Consider the following 25387-nt stretch of genomic DNA (forward strand, 5'->3'; position numbering starts at 1 on the left):
ATTTATATTTTATTTTCCATTGTCGCGAGCCGATTTTGTTCCCGAGTTGGAAACCCTGTAACTCGAAAACGAAGCTGAATTCGACTAATGTTTATAGGAACTTTTCTACTGGATTTGATGTCAGGATTCATCTCTTAAAATTTTCATACTCCCTTTCAAATCGCCTTGTGTATAGGACCTAAGTGCCCATAGGAAATATTTACATTGCAAGTACAAAAATCGAAATTTCAATAATTAATTGCGAATGTTAGGGGCTGCAGCCGCATGAACGGTTAACGGATATTAAATACTTAGGTACTTCTCCAATACATATAAAAAATTCAGATTTTTAAAAGGTGGGGTTTTTGAGAAAATGGCGTCCAAACATGGCGTCTTAATGAAATTTTTAGCTTTTCATCATGGTATAACGTGGGATGTAGTAATCAGAAACGTAAGTCCTTTACATTTTCAAGAGACCTTATGGAGTAGATTATGATGCTAGAAGCAGATGGTTGATATTGCTCGTGAGGACAGAAAAAAAAAAATGTTTGAAGTTAGCAAAAATTTCATCAAAGTTGGCAACATTGCGAGTGAATTGCGCGATTCCTATTGGACCAATAGAAGAATTTTGGCCCTCCAACGAAACATACAACTTTATACTCTTCCTGCTATTCCGATTACGTTACTAAGTACACTCGTTTCTCTACAACAAAACTTTTAATTTGACATGTTTTTCAGTTTTTCGAGCAATCCGAGAGGAGGGCGGCCATTTTGGAAGGCTGTATATCGAAGGAAATTTTTTTTTGAGCAAAAAGAAAAAATATGGGTCTAATAATATTGCATGTAGATCCCATATAAAAAAAATAAATGAAATCTGAGACTATGATGGGGACCAATTGTGGTTTGCCTGGACGATTTGAAATGGAATCGGTCACTTATTTAAGGAGGCACGGTGGCTCAGTGGTAGAGCGCTTACCTCTGGTGCGTGGGGTCCCTGGTTCGATCCCCGGCTAAGTAAGTTTGGATGGACAGCATCGTGTCCATGGGTTTTCTCGGAGGTATTCTCGTTTCCTCCTACTTTCGCATTCTACCAATTCTTCCATTATCATTCACTTGCCGTAATCGTCGTCTCAGCCTAACGGACAGAATCGTGGGACGTTAAACTGAAAGATTAGTTTCATTTATATGTATTTAGCATAGAGAATAAGGCACAAGTAAAGAAATTCGACATTAATCGTTGTAACAATGAAGCCTTCCAATTCATCTGTCAGTTACAAGGAAATTTCGAACAGGAACTTGCATCCGCAGAATATACAGGACAGACAGCTTTTACAGACTTTTTCTCAAAAAGTTCATAACCAGTCATGACTGATGGGTTCTCACTACATTTACGATAATTAATAGTGATTCATGTTTGTATTGTGTTGCTTTTAGTACATTCAGCATTAACAGAGTAATACAGGTAATGACGTGTACTCGAGAATAAAATTACTATTTGTATTTTGTAGTACATGTCCATATAACCATATCTTTCAAAGATTCTTTCGTTTCCTACAGATGATGATTTCGCTCTCATTCTCGCAATAATTAGAACATTGTGTACAGTGTTTTGATATTAGCCTACATAATATTTAATTTATATATAATGTAGTTACTGTATAATATATATATACAGGGTGCCGCGGTGGCTCAGTGATACAGCATTCACCTCTGATACATGGTGTCCCGTGTGCGTGGGTTTTCTTGGGGTTCTTCAGTTTCCTCTTACTTTCTTCATTCCACCCTTTCATTCATTTTTCATAATAAACGTCTCCTTTAGCTTACACGACATAATCGTGGGACGTAAAACCAAAAGATTTCATTTAATTTTTTATAATATATATATACACATTTATCACGTGATCTAAATTTGTGTAACTTCTCTGTGACGGACACTCTCTTTACGTGTAAATGATCATATCCTATCGATGTCCGTTATTCATCTGTCAGAGAAGGAAGGAAATAAGAGAACAAGAAATTGTAATCAAAAGAGAATATGAAAAATCTTCTTCTTTTATAACAGTTATAGTTACTATTCAGTGTGCACTCTTCCTTTGTTAATTGAAGACCTCGGAAGAAAATAATGATATTCCACACTGACATGTGAGATACAAGGCTTTGAATGTTTAGGTACGTAGTGACACTATTGAGGAACCTGTAAGGAGAACATACATTAACGCTTATAAACTATCGTGTTTTGACTGCCTTTTCGTAAAATAGAAGTAGTATTTAAGCGCAAATAAATATACGTTTTGTAAATAGTAATAAATAACTATAACATAAAGTTGTGGGTTATCACTTTTTACCATAATGAAATTAGAACACTATAACATAACAACAATTTCCTGTGAAGAGACCTTGCAATTTTGGAGTATTCTTTAGGTGTTTAAATTAGCACTCTTCTTGTTATCATCACTATAACCTTACCTAACTTAAATAAACTTTGATATAAAATACGTGTAACATGCGTTTACGTGTTGGGCGAGCTCCTTCGTGGCTAAGCGGGATCGCCTTTGGTGTGGGAGACCCGGTTTCAATTCCCTGCGGGAGCTCATCTGAATCGGATTCCACGTTAATCAGGAGGTTCCGTCTCATATAGCCCGCTGCTGAAAGCCCGTCTCATATGGACGTTAAACTCAAAATCAACTCAACTCAACGCCAGAATTTAGTTTATTGGAATCATTAACAATACTTCAATATAAGATACATTCAAAAGACAGGCCATGTTATATTGTTTGTGCTAATGTAAGATAAGTGGAAGTAACAACTAGTTAAGACATACTGAACAGTAGTTAGTTACCAATGAGTATATTTTAAATTCCTATGTAGTCAGTATTTTTTTCTGAAAAAAATAATATTCATAGAAAGAAAACAAAAAGTTGACCACTTTCTGCAATACTAGCTTTCTGTGTTAACAAGCAAGTTGTGCATAGAATAATAATATTAATAAAGATTAAATAGAACATACATTTGCTATGAAAAATATTTTCTTGTAACAGGGCATATTCTTAGCTGTTTTAAATGTCCACCATTTTACCTATGTATTATAAGAAATTTATAATATTATTACATGTAAATCCTCATGTGTAAAGCTGCAAGCAACGTCTACAAAATTTTGGCATCATAAAAACTTGAAACTACTTCACTTCGATCTTTATTTTCCATAACACTCGGCTGCAAGTAAATAAAAATTATTATATAGAGACTGTAATATTTTAAATTTTCTTCAGTAGGAAAAATGTTTACATAAGTGTTTTGAAGAACTACATTGTTAACCCATGCATTGCCGAGTGAATTCCACGCTGGGAAAAAGTGATCCCCTTCAAACGTTGGATAACAAGAGTGCTTTATTTTATTTATTTATTTATTTATTTATTTATTTATTTATTTTATTTATTTTGCAGTGCCACTATTTTTCACTTTTTATTTTTAACCTTACAAAATACTTTGTCCATATTCAGAAAACCACAAACCTGAATTTGCACCAGACAATAAAGAGAATAATGATATATACGAAAAAAAATTATAAACCTGCACAGTTCTACAATGTTCATGACACAACAACTCAACTATTATTAACATACATGTTCTTCATTTTCTTCATCATTGAACCAGAAGCAGACTTAATATCGTTAATATTACTTGATCTCTTCCAAATATGCACTCATCTTAGCTGCAGTCTTGTGTCTTTCTTGGCACTCCGTCATGTTTGAATTGTTGCTTATCATTACTGCCTGTGCATGTGGTGTATGATATTTTCAATTAGCCATATCTCTGTCATCTGTTGACCAAAGTCGGTAATTCTTCGACGGATAACAGATACACCGGCGTCAAGCAGCATAGGCTGTTTGGCTCATTTTTCACGATTTTGATGTTTATCATTATTTTCCCCCGAGGTCTTCAATTATTTCCTTAAGTGTTCTAGTATGTTCACATAATGGATAGATACCTGCAAGTATATGAATACATTTTATGTAATTGTAATATATTTTAATAAAGTCTATTTGTTTTCTTTGTCAGGGAGATGGAAACATTCGGTACTATGAAGTTGTGGACCAGGCCCCGTGGGTGTATTATTTGAACCAATTTTTGTCTGGTTCACCACAGGTAATTGAACAATTTGTAATTAAAATACTTAACAAATTATAAATTCACTGGAAAAGCTACAGCAGGCACTCAATACGTTCATAAAGAATTCGAAGAATATTAGTGTTTGATTTGATAAAAAGGTAGTATATTCTTTTAGAGTAAAAGTTAGCGTAAAAAACAAAACCTGTCCGTTATAGGTAACGTAACGGTATCAGAGATAAAACAGAAGGTAGTCGTCTTAGTTTCCATTTACTTTTGTGAAATTATCTACAAATATTACAGATTCATGTATTGTTTTCCTTTAGCTGTAATTTTAATATATTGTTTATTCTAAAATCTGATGTTGAGCCCGGTGTACGTTTGAAATGTAGTTGTTTTCACAAAGACATAAGTGGTGAGTGCAAAGATACTGTTTATTTTAGTTAATGGTACAATTACTACTTTCAATACCTTTCTACTTCTTTAAACTTTTTACTATTTATTTTAGAATTACTAAAAGAAGGGAATATGATATTTTCTTTTTTTACGAAAGAACAATATAAATACTTAGTAATATGAATGTGCGACGAGAAAACATAACAGCATAAACTCCCGGATAGTAAAACATAGGGAGCAGCTTTGGCCTTTCCTTTTCATTAAGTCGTGGATTGTTGTCTTCATTAAACTGTGCACAAGCAATATCTCTCGCTTTTATATATGCTTTTCGTTTCTTTTAACCCGAACTTCTGTTTTTAACCGTTTCCTGCTACTTCGAAACAGTGTTACATATACTAGTACTAGTAGACTAATTGTAGAGAATATTAAGAAATGAATACTGACTTTTAAATAAAAACACAATCTTACTACAGGTTTGATTTTTATCTGTGTATGAGGCATAACCGTATAAATACTTGTCAATACTTGTTTATGCTAATGATTTCCTTGCGTCTTAGCTTGAAAATGAGTAGGATTTCGGTGCATAACTAATACAATTTGTTGATTATACTATAATATATATTTTGAAATAATAATAAAAAAAAAAGTTTCATAAAATATTGTCATAATTTATTTTCCAGAGGGGCTTGGGCTTTATGCCAAAGAGGGGCTGTGACGTAAGCCAGTGTGAAATCTTCCGATTCTATAAACTACACGCAATGAAAGGAATGTGTGAACCTATTTCCATGATCGTTCCAAGAAAAGTGAGTATTAACTTACTGTACGTATTAGAAAAGAAAATCTTTTGGTTACAGAGAAGTGTTTAACAAATAAACGAATAGAAAATATAACAACAGAGTACAATTACAAATTTCGGGGGGGGGGGGGGGGAGTAATTAGCGCACTGTTATTTGCAGCCAAGATCTTGGTTTCATTCCCTGCCCAGTTGCGTATTTTTCACTCCTTTAACACTTTTAATCGTACTGTAGTTCGGAACGACAAGCTATAAACTAACGTTAAATTCGAGTGTCGTTCGGAAATGACACGCCCATTAAAATTTAATATATCAACCAAAATTGAATTTTGTTTGCTTTTCAATTTAGTTGAGAAAGAAACCTAATCGAAGAGTGCCTTTCAGTCATTGTACAAAGAGAATCAAAGAAGTTGTATCATTATTTTCACAATACTCAAGCATTATTACTTTGCAAGAAAAACGAAATATTCTTTTCAATTATTATTCATATATGTCTTGTACGGAAACCGGCATCTTCTACTAGATTGATACTGTTACTTCTATTTCTGAAAGTTTCAACCCGTTAGAGTAAAAACTTAAGAAGATATGATTTTTTAAAAATAACCCTTATTTTCTCCAGGACACAGGACTTTGTCAATTTAAATACTCCTAGGATCGAAAGTGTTAATTTCAAAGACAAACATAATTGTGCTCTTGTGTTGGCTTAAAAAGCTCAGCACGTGACTGTCGAAAATTCATCATGCTGTTTCTGTACTGGACAGTTGTTTGTAATTAAGATTGTTTTATGATTTAAAAAAAAATCTGTCCATTGTATTATATCTTCAGATTATATACTTACTTTAGATATTACGTATACTATAATGTTAATTGTTGTGCAAAATATTACTAGATTTTTGGACTGGAATTGGGACATTTGCGCTTAAGGTTACCCATATTAGAAGCAGTGGCATTACTAAAATGTATGTTCAAAGTAAATAAAGTAATGGTAATATTAAGCTGAGCACATTACCATTTAGGGTAAGCTATGATTCATATTTACTATGTACTTTCGCAGAGTGATCAGTTCCAGGATGACCTGTTTCCGGACACCGCGGCACCAACCCCTTCCATAACAGCTGAAGAATGGATAAGTGGAAAGAACCAAGGACCAATCTTAATTTCTATGAGAACAGGTAAACATTGATTGATAGATAATCTGCCTGTATGTTTAATTGGATCTTGTTATATTGTTGTATTCGATAAGTAAACAATATAATAATATGCGTCTGTCGATTAACATTTCCTTCGTAGGAATAATTCACTCAAAATGTGTTAGAAACGGGTATTTTCCCTTTTTCAAATACTAGGTACTTAACTGCAGAGAGAGAACTAATTATATTTTCCCACAGAAGCATTCAGTTGTTTCAGCTATATGTTTGTGAGGTTAGTTGGTATTCAAATTTTAAATTTTATATCCATAGTAAAATTAGATTATTCCATCAAAAATCAATGTTTCTCCTTGAAATTTTGGCATTGAAATTTATAGATATTCATATGTAAAAGTAGGGGGCCATGGTGGCTCAACGATAGAGCGTTATATTGGGTGCACGGGGACCCAGGTTCGATTCCAGCTCGCGCCAAGTGAGCTTTTTTGCGGACAGAAACCGTATGCGTGGATTTTCTTGGGTTCTTCTGTTGACTCCCACTTTCTTGATTCCACCCTTTCATTCATTGTCATAGTCACAGTCTCCTTTACCCTATACGGCATAATCGTGGACGTAAAACTGAAAAATTTCATTTATTTTTCATTTCATTTTTATATATGAGAGTAGTTTCTCCTTTATTCGTATGTTTTTTTTGTTGGTCTTCGGTTTAGTGTGGTATGTCTTTCCTTTTGTGCATCCATGTCATACGCCTCACCTGAAATTATCAATTCAGGGTTACACATACATAGAACATGAATGCTAACCACTTCATTTGGCTACCAGGAATCCAAATTGTTCTGTAAGAGGTATACCAAGTTAATCTATGTTTGTCTGAATATTCTGATCTAGGAGATTCTAATCCACTTACTCTAATATGATTAAGTGGATCCACTAAGTATTAGGGATAAGGTGACCAAATGATGTTTTCTGTGATTCAAAAAGGATTCTGGCAAACTTGAAATTAAGAGCTAGAGTGGGAATTGGCCACGTATTCAAAAGCTGTACAATGATCACATCATTACACAGATATTCACTTCCAGACATCAATTAGTATTCCTCGGTCATAAGACATTCTTGTCCCCCTATCATGTCAAAGAATTCTATTCTTCATAGAGAGTAAATAGTTACGTTCAGAGGAAGGCAGAGAGGATTTTCTTTAACGCACAAAGAATAAAAAAGTGAATGACTGAACCCGGGATCTTCGCATACCATGTTGACGCTTTAACAACTACGCTAGCCAGTCCGCTTCCCAGAACAGCCACACCCTCTCATTCCTGAAGTCGGTTCTCTCCACTCAGACCACATGGCTTTTGCCACAGTGTAGCTGCTGTGCTTGGACAGTCCAATGTCCATATATTAAGAACAGCTTTTGACACTTGTATTTTCATAGATATGCAATTAAACCGTACAAACCATACAAGCCAAGTGGTCTGAGTGGAGAGAACCAACTTCAGGAGTGAGAGAGAGCTCCTCCGTGGCTAAGCGGTTAGCGTACGCGCCTTTGGCGTGGGAGACCCGGGTTCGATTCCCGGAGGGAGCTCATGTAGTTCGGATTCCAGTTAATCAGTAGGTGCACGTCTCATATAGCCTCGCTGCTGAATGGAACTTTAAACTCAAAATCAACTCATTCAGGAGTGAGAGAGAGTGTGTGGCTGTTCTGGAAAGCGGACTGGGTAGCGTAGTGGTTAACGTATCAGCACGGTTGTTCAGTCGTTCACATTTTGTGTGTTATTGAATTCTCACCTACAGAGGAACTGGTATGTAAACAATTTTGTTGTTTCCATCTTTCATTAGTGTTAGGGTTTTCTTTAATTTGTTATTAATAATAATAATAATAATAATAATAATACAAGACAAAAATCCATTTCAAAACGAAAGCACATTGAATCTCTTATGTTTTATGTTTAAATTCCTCGGCAGAACTTTAGGTGATTTCTCACACTAAAATAACAATACAAATTCATGTGAGTAAAAGTGCATAGTTTTGGAGCTAGGGACGTCCAAAGCGTGAAAAAAATATCACAGAACGCGCTATTTCTATTACGAGGAACCGCGAAGCTTGCTGTCTTGTCGATGTCTTGTCGGTGTGTTCATTGCTGTAAAGAGGTTTTCTTGTTGACTACTTTGGACCCAGCTTTAAGTCTGTGTATTTCCGAGAAGCATATCTGGGTTGTGCTCTGTGCGGAATCCCTTGCACACTATTGTACATTGCTGAAGAATGCATTTTTGGATGGGGTATGTGTGTGTTATACGATATGGACCACCACTCTGCTGTTCCTCGTGTTCGAAATAACACGTGTTGCGATTTATTTTTTCCATGCTTTTGGACGTCCTCAGCTCTGAAACTATGCACTTTTTCCCACAGCTCCATATGAACACTTTTCTTATTTTAATGTGAGGAATCACTTCTCAAGGTTTGTTGGTATAGTCCATTAACACTATGTATAATTAGTGTGGTTTCGCAATTAAAAACTTGACAAAGTGATAGGTTCATAGTGATACATTCCCACACTTACTTTTGTTTCAGGCGTTGCTGTACGTACCCACAAACCCGTTGTTTACAAACCCAGCGAGCATGCTCTTATCACATCCGGCAACAACAACAAGAAAAAATTCGCTTTCCTGTCGCATGAAACAATTCCTGACTATCGACCAATTGAGGTGAGTGGAGTATTTGTTTTAAGAAAAGTATCGATAAATGAAGAGAGTTACTTACTAGATTTAAGTCGCTTTATAAAATAGTACAATTAATTAGTCTTATTTTTTTAAAATAGGGTGTATCTATGTACTTTTTTTTTTTTCATTTACGAGGAGCAATCAAATTGAAAATGTAAAAGGAAGTTAAAATTTATAAACTGATCGTGATTATTCTCAGTTTGCAACAATTATACATGTAGTTTGAAGAGTGAGCAACAGATGGCAGCACCATGTTGGAATGGCACATGAGGTCGGAGCAGTAGTGTAAAAATAGCGACAATAATAACATGGACCAAAAAGGAACACACTTTTTGTTACTAGTTTTTAAGGACTATGGTTTACCAAAACCCCTTTATACTCGTATCTGTACTCTGTTTGTGTGACCCTCTCTCTGGGTAACCAAAGAATCTCAGGAACTACGTGATGGATTACCACCAATTTTGGGCAGAGTGTAGAGATCCAAAGTTAAGAGAATAGAGTTCGATAACCATTTCCGGTTTTAAAGTTGATCACTACATATGGAGCAAACACGGTAATAGATAGCGAGAAATGGTTTCCTGAAATTCATTAAGTGTCCCAAGAATACATGCTATTATTTCAAATGATAATTTATTAGCTGGATTATTAACGAGAATTCAAATGATAATTTATGGGTATTTTATTACGTGTGTCAAAGGAAATAAACGAATAAATTTTCCGTTCAATAAAGTAAAATCAGTAGTTTTCAGCTTCTTAAAAAATTAACGATTGCTTTTTCTGAACATTATCTCACCTCTCATATAAATGTACAAGGCATTGAAGATGCTGGAGGGGACAAGGAAGGAACATGGTGCCTCTTGGTGGCATTGTTCCCTTCCCCGGCTCTGCCCTCAGGTATATTGCATTGTAATAAGACCAAATAATATAAAACTGTTATTTCCTATTTACAAAAAAAACTACTCCTGAAAAATATTTCTTTGTCCGCTTGTTCCCCCTCCCCCCAAGAAATTAAAGCTGGCCTCATCAATACAACAAGGAGCTCAATATTCTAAATAGGAACGGTGAGTACTAGTTCACATGCTTTGAGATCTGCTAGTGAGCTCCCTTGTAGCTATGTGGTTAGCTTAAGCGTCTTCCACCCCCGGGTTCGATTTCCGGCTAAGTTCATGTAGTTCGGATCCCGCGGTACACTGTAGGTTCATTTCTCATAGAGCCTCGCTGCTGAAAGAGATGCTAAACTCTAATCCATCCTTCCAACCATAAATCTAATAGTGGGATCACTGAGCCAGCAGAATACAGGCTCTGTTTCCAACATTTTATATTAGTTCGCAGTCAGCAGAAACGTTAGGAGTAGGCATTATAAAGTTTGTGGCAAACTGTACATTTTGGGCCATTAATATGAATGAACTCTGTCTGATATATAGAGGAGAGCATGGCCGGTCACGATTAGCTGTAACTTACAATAGCAGAATAAATTTAACATATGGTTCTTACCATCTTCCTGCTGGCACGTGTCTACGTTTATATACTAGTTCAGAGATTCAGGAGAGAGAAAATGGTTCCTGGTCCTGCTGTTACAAGCCCTGTCATTTCATTTCAAATCTCCTTGTTTTCTCCTAGTTTGTTTCTTCATTTGTTATCACAAGATTATATATAAACAATTTTTATTTAATTAGTTGGCAACATTTCTGCACTGCAGACTGCATTGTTTACAAAGGCTGCAAAGTTTCATGAAAAAGAATTTAGATGGATACAGCCGGCCTATAACGCTTCCCATACTTTGGCTTAGCAATATAGTGATACTTGCCTATCACCACAGACAATGTACAAATGAACTGGGAGGGAGTTTCAGAATTGAGTCAGTTCTGGTGCCACCTTTTTGACATTACTGCTGCATCCTTTGCTACCATCTGTCAGCCAGTTTTAAAATTGCTGTTGCAAATTTTGGTATAGTTTGTCCGCTGTCTCTAAATTTTGAAGTTTTCGTTTGACTCTTCCTCGTATCTTATTGTGAATTGATGAGCCAGTGATGTGTTGTGAGAGAACTAGTGTGAATAGCGATCAATGATACTTTGCTTTAAAATATTTGCATTATTCTTACTGTCCGCTACAGTGGTCAGAGATATATGTGAAATCAATATGTCCTTATGTTGTATTAATTTAAATATTTTTATTTTCAAACAAGTCTCTTAAAATATGTAATGAATTCGTCTAATGTTTCACATATATCTTTATTATTAGCACTGGAAAATGGAACTTTTTTGCGGGGGAAGGGGGTTAAAACCAGAACCGGTATATTATACCATGGTGCGATTTAGGAAGACTAGGTATGATTCTCGGCCATCAGATTCAAACCTGGGATATCTCTGTTACGAAGCAGAAACGTTAATCATTTACGTACGTGCTCGCCGCGCTTGTACTAAATTTGCCATGTAACCTGAAACAGACGATGATAAATGCGGATCAATACTATTAATAAGTGAGGAGAAAGTTTAAACTCTTTGTGGCAGAGAAAATGAAATGTTTAACGTCCCACGATTATGCACTGGCTAAGGAAGACGGTGATGATGAGAAATGTATGAAATAGTGGTATTGAAGAAAGTGGGAGGAACCGGGAGAACCGCAACAAAGCCCACACACACGGTGTTTGTCCACCACAAAGCTCACTTGGTGCGAGCTGGGATCGAACTAGGGAGCCCATGCATCAGAGGTAAACGCTGTACGACTGAGTCACCGCGGCCCCCACTGTGACAGAAAGTCTATGAGCAGTATATGTCTCCATCATCCAAATCTCTAGTATAGATCAAGTAGTATTGCGCACCAGAAGTGAGCGTAATTATCATTAAGTCACTGTTTCTCATTGAAATCCTTGACACTATGATCATGTAGATAGCGGATGTATGAAAAGTTTGCTTTCCTTGGAAACATGCACCTGTTTACATATGTATATCAGCATTTATTTTATTCAAAATTAAAATACCATGGCTAAGTAGCATGATAAAGGTATATGTAGAAATCACAGTATTTCTTCTGATGTAAAACCCGTAATATGTTTCAATCACTGAGCAACGAGGTAAATTTTGCGTAGAATGTTAATCGCTATCTACCACATTTGACTCCAACATGCCACTGGCTCTTAGATGTAAGTTAAAATAAATAAATTTATGTGATTATTACACTTATGTTTAAATCAGTCTCTAAAATAAAAACATTCCTTAGTATTATTGTAATTTCTGAGATATTAAGATAATGTGCATTTCAAGAAAGATGGGCATTGTCTTTGAGCTCACTCAATCTCATGTGATGTCACTTACGGTCCCTCAAACTCACACCATTTTAATCCCTCCTTCTCAGTTTCAAAACATGTGTTATAGTTGTTAATGTGCTGGGAGGCAACAACTGTGTGGGCTTTCTTACTTCATTGTAAAGATGAATTTTCAGTAATGTTTAGACTTGTGAAAGGATTCTTTCATTGCAAAGAGAACAAGACCTAAATGGTTTTTGAACTATAATTACAGTAAAAGCTACGATTAATTAAAGTGATCATATCATCTCTGTGTCAAGATGAAAAAGATTATTTGAACATCAAATAGTTTTTTCACAAATCGTTCGTTCTTCACATATTAATGTTCCTTTCCCGAGTCCCTCTTTACTTTATTATTATTACTTTTCACCATCTTTATATAAACTACAACAATAATTTTCTGTTGACTAATATACGAAATTGGAACACTGCCTCTTTCTCTCGGACAATGGGTAGGTGACAACCCTGCGAGTAAGGGACCAAACGGGGTGGAAAGGTAAACAACTCTACAGCAGTTTTTGCAGTATACAATTAGTCACGGCTTCCACAAGGGATGTACTTGCCAGACGGCCTAGTGGCGGGTTGCACCTCCTCCATAGAGGTAGTTCTGCCAACACTGCTACTAAAAGTTCAGTTGGCTGTGTGTGATCTTCTGTGCTATAACAGACTATGACGTCACAGTATAGAGTTGGAAGTGACGGAGCTGGAGCTTCGACAACAATAAAATATTCATCCTTATAGGCTACATAGTAGAAGGCCTAGTAAGCACAGTCGCATGTCAACCACGCATAATCTTAAATTTTATTAATGAGAGTGAGTGAGTTCGAGCTCAAACCTCATGAGGAACCAACCTAATGGGGTTGTTAATCTCTAGCTAAGTGTCTGTTCTTGTATTCCTTAAAAATTCGTGTTTACAGGATGCGCTTTCCTTTTGTGTTTGCTTCCTCTTGTATTGTTGAATCGATAGTTTCTCTTCCTTCTCTGTTTAGAATAGAGCTTAAGTGTTACCTGCTTTATTTGTGTGTTCGCGTAGCAGCTTCCTGTTGATTTAAATGTTGCTGTTGTTGAGGTGTTATAATACCTTACACAGAAAAAGTGTAAAGTTTGCCATTGTTTAATGTGGTCATACCTTTATGAAGATTATACCTGTGTATATTGTGGAGGCCATATAGTATACTAAAGATTTGTTACTCCGTAAGTTAGTGTACGATTTTGTTCTGAACCAAAGGTGACCAACTGACAAAGATTCACTATGTAATATTCTTTGTTTTAAATGAAGGTCTAGAGCTTTATCTTAATCAAGCGTGAAGAACAGTATGGATTCCAATATAAAAAGATTATTAACTATAATTATACATGTTGTATTAATACAATACATGCGTGTTGAAACAAACGTAGCGTTGGAGTAAATGATTAAGAAGAAACTATAGATGTGATGTGATAACTGTGTTCTTACACATTAACCCCTTAAGGACATGTCCCAAGTTATCTCGTTTTTTAAAATTATAATTATTTTTTCCCGAATTATCTCGTTGCGTTTATAACTTTCTTATTCCCTTGTACTTATCATGAAAAAAAGCCATTAGTGTTCGAATTACAGTAGAACTCAAATTATCCCAATCAATTGGGACCGGACCCCATTCGGATAATCGAAAATTCGAATAATTGGATTTTTTCCGAAAAAAGGGTCTATTTCAATTAAGTACTGTATGTAGTGTATTCTGCATTATATATATATATATATATATATATATATATATATATATATATATATATGTTGAAAATGGGAGAAAATACTATTTTTAAAGATAAGGAGCTTTTAATTAATTAAATGAAAAGACAACATTTTTACATGTTAAGCCTATTTACAAGTGTACAAGTACTATGCATTAGTACAGGATGTACTGTACCACACAGTACATGTCTGCGCTGCGCCTACACTAGCTTTGCGGACGGAAGGACAATAGCGCGCGTAGACAGAATCATTATTTTGCGAATCGCAGTACGTTTCCGTCTTAATTTTTTTTCTGAAATTCGCAAAGCGATTCGGATAGTCGGGAGTTCGGACAATTGCAGTTCTACTGTACTTATTTTGCCCAACAGATATCTCTAGGGGTATTGTAGAATGTCTGGCGGCTTTGTACTGCAGTGCCACTAGTGTTTCTGTGTTGAATTTTATGTAGTTGTTCTCTGTGTCAGTCTGTATCGAGATTACTCGGGATAAAAATCATGATACCCAAGTAGTAAATATGAAACGTTATTTTATTATGTATTGCACTATACATTATATACATCATTTATCGATAAATATCGTCCCTGCACGAATACTTCACCTATACCTATACGTCCTTATATCATCTTATAGCCACGAGATAACTCGGGATAAAAATCTGCAACTTTTTTAGCTTATTTTTTTCTGCGCACTGAAAAAGATTTATGAAGAGATGTTCTTTTATGTACTCGTCTATATTCAAATAATTTAAATAAACAAAAAAGAAATGGATATTTTTTGCCCGAAAATCTCCTGATAAGTCTTTAAGGGGTTAATTAAAGATGTAGCTGTAAACTAAGTACAATAATTGTGTAAAAATAAATCAGAAAGATTCTTTGAAATGGTCGTATTCCCAGTTAATATTCCTGATGCTTTCTTGTTCTAGCTATTTTTTTCAATAGTCAAGATAAAAATAAAAAACTTAGTAAATTTACGCTATCAAATTACAAGAATTAGGTGCATATTTATGTATATTGTATTTGTTACTAATGTACGATGTTACTTTTTAAAGAAAAAACAAGTGCCATGTAAATATTCAAATTACAAGATTGCAGAGAATTCGACTTAGACGCTAAGCTTAAATTGATTTTACCGTATTCTTCATGAATATTTGAATATTTATAAAAAAAAAATGTCATTAGTGTATATATACGAACTGTTCGTTTTCCTCTACCTCCATGTGATATAAACATGCTTATAGTGAATTCCCAGTTATGTATTTAATTAATATACGAAAAAGTTTTGATTTAATTTAAATAATTGGTTATCTAGAAGGTTAAAATCAGTGATTATTTCAAAAGGTAACTTAGGAGAGGGGGAGAGATACGAAATTTCCCCTCTAGCGCCACATCTCCATTCTTGCTAAATGGTTTATCAGTCTTTTCGCAGCCATAGTATGGAAAGCCCTCCCCTCTCCCTTGGGGAAAATGTGAAATCTTCGCCGACTTAGATTAATTCCATGCATTGTATTTGATAGATTTTAATAATAATAAAGTAGTAATATACGGGATGCATTTAAGTTATAACATCTTTTTTTCCACTAACTAATCATACGAAAACTCATAAACTAGTGTCACTTGTCGACGTAATCTCCTGCAGTCGTACGTATTTTTCACAACGTCAACGCCAAGATTCCATGGCCGTAGCGAACGCTTTGTTAGGAGTCTGTTTTAACACTGGAATATTGCCGATGCAATAGCGGCAAGTGAATGTGCGACCACAGGGAGTTTCTTTTATCGATAAAAAGAAAGTCCCATTCATGCCGTCATCACGCGTCAGCATTGACAACATGCCACGCGCACACCTTTGTGGTCGTCCATCAGCATCATGGCACCCATCTGGAGGACACTTTCCGCATTTTCAGATCTTTATTCAGGATTGTGTGCACAGATTTCACGGAATTTGAGGCGATGTATTTCACACTCATTCGGCGAACCTCTGAAACAACTTTCTTCACTCGTTCGATCATGTCGTCAGACCGGGTTGTGTGAGGCTCGTTGACTTGGTTTGTTGTCACACGATGTTCTGCCTTCTTTGAACTGTCACACCCATGAACGCTCATTAGACACCATCATTACATGTCTCAACTGGCAATGAGTTTTAAGCGGTATTACACCACACAAATGGAGAAAACGAATGATGGTATCGTATCCAAAACAAGTCATCACTCTCACTGCTGCTGCTAAAATTCTGTTTGGTGTACGGTCTTACCATCTCTGTCACGCATTGACAACGAGTGCTCGCGTATTATAAAACAAACAGCATGTTTCTATTTGTTACCAGTCCTGAGAAAAACAATTGGAGGTGTTATAAATTGAATGCACCTCGTATTATAATAAAATATACATATATATGACAGTTTCTGGAAAATAGTCTTGTTCGATAAGAATAATTTTACTCATTGATACTTGGGACTGTGATATAACCACTAAATATTCTAGTTAATTGCTAGCAACATCTGGATTACCAAAATATATTATTAAGTGTAACTTAAGAGCTGAAAACTCGTAGATATTCTTCTGTGTGTGTATTTCTCATTTTACATTGTATGCTGAACTTGGTGTGGTAGAAACAGCCGTTACTTATGATGAACACTTTCGTGATATTACTTAACATTTCGTAAATTGAAATACTTCAAAAGTAAGTTATTTGTATTATTTCTATGCACAAAAATATTACTTTTTAAGAATATATATTCCTTATTTTTCTTGTAAAGTGAAACATAGGAAACTATTCTCGTATGATGTGTTTTTTATTGTATCTTACACGTGGTGTAAACGCTTAACTGATAACATGTGATTAGAACATAACGCACTTAGTATAAATTTAAGAACTACCTCAGTTGACATTAATATGATAACAGTTGTTGAACTTCGTGTGCTTGCATGCATTGTATACATGGACAGGATGAATGTAAATCAATGTCGCCACCTCATTATGCAGAAATCGTAAGCCATTTGGTTGTTTCACATATATCCTGTAGTCTTAAGTAAGAATTAAGTTGATATTCTGAAGATCCACATTTAATCAAAAGCAGAACAATGTAACGTTTTGATTATATAGAAGTATCTTCATTAGACAGAATAATGCCTTTGATAGACTGTAGAACTTCTGATCAGGTACAACAAAAATGTGAAAGGCATTCTTATTTTCACTAGACTGAGCAATTCCTCTGATGAACTGTAGGCCTTCTGATCAGATACAAAAATATGAAAAACATTCTTATCATTAGACATAAGAATTCCTCTCTGATGGATTGTAGAACTTCTGATCAGATACAAGAATGTGAAAGCCATTCTTATCTTCATTAGACACAAGAATTCCTGTGATGGATTGTACAACTTCTGATTAGATACAAGAATGAAAAAAAAAAAAAAAAAAAAACTTTCAATTTTATTTCCCGCGGTTATGCCGGCGAGGCTTAAGGAGATAGTGATGGTGAGAAATGAACGCAATGGTAGAATGAATAAATTGGGAGGAAATAGAACAACCCCGAGAAAACCGATTATGAGAAATTAATGCAATGGTAGAATGAATAAAGTGGGAGGAAATGCGAGAAACTCGAGAAAACCCACGAACACGGTGTTTGTCCACCACAAAGCCCACTTGGCGCGAGCTTGGATCGACCCAAGGACTTCATACACCAGAGGTGAACGTTCTGTTGCTGAGCCACCGTGCTCCCATACGAGAATGTGAAAGGCATTCTCATGTCTGATGAAGATCTATAATATCGAAATATTACATTGTATGCCGTTTGTTGTTAAGTATGTGGACCTTCTTCACAATTATACCAATTTACTATAACGTATTGTCAAGGCCAAATAGCCATGTTAGTCGTTTTAATAAAAGTATGAAAACATATGGAACAATAATATATAATACTATGGTAGAAATGAAGTTACTAATCCAAATACACCTGAACAGAAACATATTTCCAAAATTCAATCTGACCGCAATATTTAATTAAGTTATATTCAAATTATAAGTTCTTCAAAAACAGCAAGATGTTCCGCAACATCTTCCCATCTATTTCTGTATGCGCGGAATCAACGATTTTTCAGCAATTTTTCTAAGTATGTGCATTTGTATAGAACTTACAATCAGATCGATCTTAATTGCATTTTCCCATTCCATAGCTTCCCCCTCCTCCGCTTGGATTGAGAGTAGTGAGCCTAGTGAAATAGGTACTTCGTTATCTAAAACGTCAGCCTCGTGGATATAATGTCATTATAATGTAAAAGCACGAGGGTTCTGGATTCACAGGTGTTGAATAGAATTCAAAAAAACTTTACCATGTGAAAAGAATTGTGTTGAGAATGGTGATTGGCGTGTGAATTAAGGTAGTGTGCTGTCATCAGCTCTTTCATTGGTTCTAGACGTAACCATATTCGTATCTACTATTAATTGTTTTAGAATAGGAAAAAGTTATTCTTGTAATTTGTATTAAGTTTGTAAAGCCTCCTATGTAACTGGATCAATAAACTCAGAAGTTCATTTAGATTATTATAGATTGTTTAAACCATCAGATTAAACTTCGAATTTTCGCTGGCAAAACTTAGGTAAAGAAAGGTATTTAGTGAGGATAGAATGTGTGGAAATGTATTTACTGGGAATGGAATGTGTGGGAATTAAATATTTACACTAATCAGTGTTGTACCGTGGAAAATGAACGCCCTCATATACACATGAGTGAGTTCAGCAGACCAACCGGAAAGCGCCATTATGGTTGGCGTCGAAGCGTAACAAAATTTTAAAAAATAAACCCTGCTTGTCCTTGATTTTGAGCATTTTTTATTGCTTTTTTTCCTTCCATTTTATATATGTACACATGCATTTTCCTAATGAGTAACATTATAGGACTATTCCAAGTAATTTTCCCTCTCTTTTTTTGTTTTTTTTTTCTTTTTCCTTCCGAATTTTGCGCCCCCTTACTTCGACGCCCGGGGCCATCAGCCTGCTCGCCTCGTCTTCCCCCCCCCCCCACACACACACACAACACGACACTGACACTAATAAAGCATCTTATTGCTGCACAGCAGAATACACATCTTTAATCCTGAAGATTACAGCAGTATGTTGTATATTTTACTTTTACTTGTAACAACTGTGATTTACTTGTAATTTTGGGACATAATGTATTTTAAATATATACTAGGCAGATTCTGTTAATAGAAGAAGAGAAAGAAAAAAAGAAAATAATATAATTATGATGTTAATATAGAAAAAGATTATTCAAATGTTTTTATGTAATCAAAATCTCGATGTCATCGTCATGACAACAAAAATAAATAGAATTATTGTGTGAGTTAAGCAGACATCTTAAATTTGTGTAGAAGTAAAATGTACACTTCTCCATCACATTTATTAAACTAAATGTTTAAAAGGTAATTGATGTGTTTTAATGGCTCAAAATTAAGGTGATTAAGAACCAGTATCGTTATAAGATAATTCAAAATATGTATTCCCTTAAGCAGAACATGCTTTTATTAGTGTAAATATTTAATTTCCATACATTCTAACCTTATTAAGTTACCCTTCCTTATCTGTTTTGACAATGCTGAGAACTGTCAGCGAATATTTGACACTTAATATAATATTTTAAACAATCTATTATAATTTGAAGGAGGAAAGTGAGTATCTTTTGAGTTCATTGACAAGATTGTACTTCAAACAGTTCTCATATTATAATGGATCTATCTAACTAAAGCTTGTTCAAAATTAAATGTGTTATAAATTAAAGAGAGGTTCATCGTAGATTTAGTTGGTTAATTTAAATGTGAATTTTATGATTTACAAAATCGTTTGTTGCAGACAATGACAAGATCTTCGTAAAGATCAGAAAATTAGAGAGTGTAAGTTAATCTCACATTCACAGATAATCCAAAGACTTAAATTGTCAGATTATTCGTTTTTTGTTTGCGTCTAAACTGGGTGATTATAATAAACCCAACCTGTACATGGCTTAACAAGTAGCAGTTTCACTTGTACACCACGTGAAGAAGTTTGGTTAGGATATTAAAAGTAACTGAATGATATTTAACTAGCCTGATCTTTAAGTACAGTTGAGTTGCGTACGACCAAGGGACAATCCATCTACAAGATATGATGGAAAAGTACAGTGAACATAATTGCACAGTGTCATCTACCGATGTTGTATCCGTTTTAAGTAGTAAACCCGGTAGCCTAAACCTTTATTACAGTCAGTGTCGAGTTTGAAGAGTTGTGACATGTTAGTTGCGTTCTAGAGAGACAGAAGAGGGAGAACGTGTTAAGAGTGTCGCGTGTCAATATTAAGTTTTGTTCTAAGCTGAAAAAAAAAAAAATGTCAAAGAAGCTTATGAAATGTCAAAATCGGTGTATGGCGATGAATCGGTGGCATTGAAGACTGTTTACAAGTGGTATGAACGATTCAAAAGCGGCAATGAATACGCCAAAAACGAGCAACGATCGAGACGTTTACGTCAAAAACAGATGAAAATGTGCAAAAAGTGGCAGAAATGATTTGTTCAGACAGGCGAATGATTATTCGAGAGCTTTCCGAAGAATTAAGCATCTTGTATGGATTCGTGGAAAACACTTTAACCGCCGATTAAATGGGCAAATGGCTTCCTTCTTCACAGCGAAAACGCGCTGTGTCACACCTTCCTTTTGATCCGTGAGTTTTTGGCCGAAAAAAAAAAAAAAAAAAAAAAAAAAATTCCTGTCTGTCGACATTCGCTGTGCTCTCCAGATATAGCTCCATATGACTTCTGGCTCTGACCAAAAGTTGAAACTGTGCTTTTTTATTATTTAAAAAAAAAAAAAAAAAAAAAAAAAAAAAAAAAAAAAAAAAAAAAAAGTTTTGACACCATTCCTGATATCGAGAGGGACACGACAGTGCAGCTGAACGCGCTTTCGAAAGAATCCTTCCAGAAATGCTTCCAGTCATGGAATCAACGTTGAGATAAGTGCATTGCTAGTCAAGAACAATACTTTGAAGGAGATTAAATTAAATTCCATGTAAGATTATTACTTTGTTTCTAATAAAATTATTCACCATATTTTTAATCGCTCCTCTTATAATAGTACCCTGTGGGAATACATGGAGGGTTATATTTTTGGATCAACTAAATGGATCATCCCCTCCAACGAACTCTATTGAGTTTTGATATCTTCTAATCCTGCCTAAAATTTATAATGATCTATCGAGTAGTTCTTGATTTTTCTTCCGGACGGACAGACGAGGTAAAAATCCACATATAAAGAGGCGTTAGCTCTTAAACCAAACTCTGTAAAAAGTATTGTATATAAATAGTTCTTAGAGCAGACTGAACTTAACATAACCTCTTGACCATAGCCAAAATAATTTCAAAAGTTATAATACGGGAAATTTTTGACATTCTCTTAAGTTATTGAATTTAGTTTTATGTTAGGGAAGTGCAGGGAATATGATTCTCCTACAGTTGTTTTTAGCGCAAATAATAGAGATGCTTCCTTCGTTATATTATGTCCATTCAAACTACTCGGTTATGAAAAGATTTTATTTTATTTATTTATTTATTTATTTATTAATTTGTTTGTTTATTTATTATTATTATTATTATTATTATTATTATTTTTGCCATTAACGGGGGAAAAAATGCATAAAGCACACGTGTGAAAGTAAAGCAAGATCGCAAGATACTGTTTCAACCAATTGCCGAATTTCTGATATTTGTGATTTTTTTAATGCATTTCTATTTGATAAGAGAAAGAAAACGAAAATTAGTTCTGTACAGAACGTGAGACAATAGTATATTAGTAGAATAATAGTTAAATTAATTTGGATAGCGTACCGTTACTAATATACGACTGGACTACTAATGGTATATTAATAGTCCAGTCGTATTCAATATCTATAGTTTCTGAATAAATTCATCCATAAGATAACTAAAAAAATTCAGAATATCTGTATTGAAATTGATATTTGTTGTGTAAGATGTATTTTTAAAACATAATAAGGATACGAACATGTGTTTTGTACATATATATTATGATATTTAATATTTAGATGATCCTATCTGTCTCGATAATTTGTAGCACTATTGGAATTTATAATCTGTCTAATGTACTGTTAGTAAGCCAAGTCATAATCATTAGATCACACAATACATACGGTAGCCGGTACAGTCAGATTTTCTTCTGCTAACATCGATTCACGACTGAGAGATGTGGTTCTTATTCAGAGGTGACCGGCGAGGTTCAATTGAGCAGGTTTTACAATTGAACTGTGAGGAATGTTGAATAAGATGAAACAATTTACTTTCCATAAATATTGGTACAGAGAATTGTGGAATAGTATAAAATATGATAACAGTGTATATTATTAAATATTCTGTGTTGTACTAGCCTAGGTATGTTTATGCAGATTATATTACTGAACTGTAAAATTCAGTGTCAGCTGAAAAATAATGGTTTAAACCAGAGATTAAGTCGTCTTCACCATAGGTTGTACATACCACCCAGCAGCGACTCGTATAACACAGGTTGAGAACTCCTTGTTTAAGTAAATAAACTTTGTTGGTAAATGTTTTCTGGTTTTTGAGTTAAGAAATAATTTGAAATTTTTGTTCTAATAGACTTGAAGTTTCTTAATCATATTTAAAACAGTAAAAAAATAATGGAATTCAAATAATTTATTTTTTAAAAAAATCTGAGTTTGTAAACGGACATCGTAATGTTTGTGGACATATTGTGTTGATGTAAATTCTTGGACATATTGTTCATATTATTTTGAATTGAATTCTTGTAATGGTATGTTGTTGAACGTAGCGTGTAAGCTCTAATAATTTGTGTCCTGCATTCTTGTGGAATTGTATTGTCAGTTTTGTGCCAAAGATATCAATGTATGGATGGTCAGTTTGTGTCTTCGCTGTGGGGGAGTGAGCATCACAATCGCGCACAGTTCTACATGTAAACACACATTTCGCATTTCGCATCACTCCCTTGTAAAGGTATAATGTTTGCATTATTATTTCAGGAGATTGACTCGTCTTTCGATAACTCTACGTACAATGACGAACCGAATACGATCAACATGTTAATGAATGTTGAACCAATAAACATTGAACAGAACAATGCGCCCCCAGTTCCAGATCAAGTGGAAAACTCCAAAAAAATTAACAAGATTATTGAATTCTTGGAACAGCAGAGTCGTGGCGGAGAAAATGACAGTTTGGTAAATAAAGCTAATCGGGTAATTTTGTTTTGGGAAAGTGGTATGATGGAGTAACAGAGTGGGATATGGCACTTTTATTTAAATACATTTTTATCGTAAGTTTTGTCCTGCTCAGCGGTGTATGGTTGTTCTGGTTTCTGGTTAATAAACTACCATGTATTATACACTTACATATCAACTTTAGATTGGGCATTACAGTAGTTTATTATGATTAATACAGTTTTTAATATAGAAATCTTGTATATGTAAAATTTTATGGACAGATCATTGTGCAAAATGTTTCATTCTTCGTGAGTAGTTAAAGATTAGATTGGGGAGGGGGGGTCACGGTGGCTCAGTGATAGAGCACTTATCTCCGGTGCGTGGTGTCCCTAGTTCGATCCCCGCCCAAGTAAGTTTGTGATTGACAACATCGTGTCCATGGATTTTCTCGGCGTACTCCCGTTTCCTCCCACTTTCTTATTCGGTCAATTCTTCCAACATCGTTAACTTGCTTTAATCATTGTCTCACTTAGTCAAAAGGGCATAATCGAGGGACGTTAAATTCAAAGATTTAATTTCATTAAAAAAAAAAAAAAAAAAAAAAAAAGATTTTTCGAAACATTACGAAGCAAGAGTAAAATTAGATGTAAAGCGTCTATCTATCCTATATAAGCAACCTTGTGAACACATTAACTTCCATAACTGGGATTGGATTTCAATGACCCTTTGCTGATACATTGAGTGCCTTAATACCGCGGTCCACTTAGGTGATGGGTGTCGTGGGTGCAAGGGGGGAGCTAACCCCCTCTTCCATATAGACGTGCTAATGATCATGGAGCTAGAAAGACGGAACAAATGCCACTCGCAAGCTTTTGCACAACTGAATGCAAACGAAAGCGGACCTAATTGTTGCACCATGCGTAGTTTCTGAGATCTAGCGTGAAACATATCCTAAGATTTAAATTCTTCCGGTCTACGACCATCGTCACGCACGTGCTTTCTCCTCGTTTTTACCATGTTTTCACTTTTTTCTCCATGTAATATCAGTCCTAATTTTTTTTTGCAATAGTTTATTCACATACAGAATTACTTTGTGGCATAAGCAGCAATTTTTAGCACTTTGCTCTCCTGAGATATTACGCCCCCAAAATGGCGTCAAAATCACAAATTTCAACTTTCGGACCACCATAAATCTGCAGTGCCAGTAGTATCATAGCTGTGAATATTTCTGCAGACTCTTTACATGCAATACATTCAACACAAAATTTACGAACTCTCCATTTTATGCGATTCCAACATACAACCCCTTTAAAAGTGTAATTTTCTGTACTTTTTCTGGTAATTTCACGTATTGTTTTGCAACCCAGCATATTTATTTAGAAGCAAGAATATATATATTCTCCATGTACTTCAGTCTCTCCTGTAAACATACGTTTTTGTTTGGTGTTCGTCTGATTCGTGCGTCGTACGTTTGTAGTTTTCGTAAACGCTTGCAAATTCAAAAATTGGTACTCCATCGACAACAAAGATGGCGCCATTCAGGAACACTTATACATACGACAGCGTAATAGTGTTATTGACCTTAGCGTATACAAGGTTTATCACACTCAAATTTTTACAACCTGCCCTGGACCACTTCGTATGGATCGACCCTCTTGTATTTTTTCAGTTTGGGTATTTTCTCAATGCTTTTGCATTTTACGTACCTCATTGTCTCCTTCCCTTGTCTCTGGTGCGGGGTCCTTGGTTCGATCCCAGCTCGCGCCAAGTGAGCTTTCTGGTGGACAAACACTATGTGCGTGGGTTTTCTTGGGGTTTGGTTCTCCCGTTTCCTGCCACTTTCTTCATTCCACCATTTTCATTCATTTCTCACCATCACCGTCTTCTTTAGCCTAGCCGGTAAACGTGGGACGTAAAACAAAAATTCCATTTTCATTTTTTTCCCCGTCATCATCATCATCTATCCAATGTTTTTTTTTTTTTTCGGAAGCGTTATAAT

General features: G+C 35.1%; 1 protein-coding gene across 5 annotated transcripts in view; it reads left to right on the forward strand.

Annotated features, from left to right (window-relative positions):
- Positions 1 to 25387, forward strand: part of LOC145678894 (coronin-2B-like) — a 244502-nt gene that overhangs the window by 206738 nt on the left and 12377 nt on the right. For 4 of the 5 annotated variants that reach the window (XM_081749481.1, XM_081749479.1, XM_081749480.1 and 1 more), the window contains 5 exons: positions 4039 to 4125; positions 5163 to 5285; positions 6330 to 6447; positions 8987 to 9120; positions 23209 to 23406. In XM_081749481.1, the coding sequence (XP_081605607.1) occupies positions 4039 to 4125; positions 5163 to 5285; positions 6330 to 6447; positions 8987 to 9120; positions 23209 to 23406 (660 nt within the window). The remainder of the gene's footprint in view (positions 1 to 4038; positions 4126 to 5162; positions 5286 to 6329; positions 6448 to 8986; positions 9121 to 23208; positions 23407 to 25387) is intronic. The other variant, XM_081749482.1, reaches the window with a different exon arrangement.

Source organism: Thermobia domestica, chromosome 2 (genome assembly GCF_964235325.1).
Source record: "Thermobia domestica chromosome 2, izTheDome1.hap1.1, whole genome shotgun sequence".
In the NCBI taxonomy this organism is placed as follows: Eukaryota; Metazoa; Arthropoda; class Insecta; order Zygentoma; family Lepismatidae; genus Thermobia; species Thermobia domestica.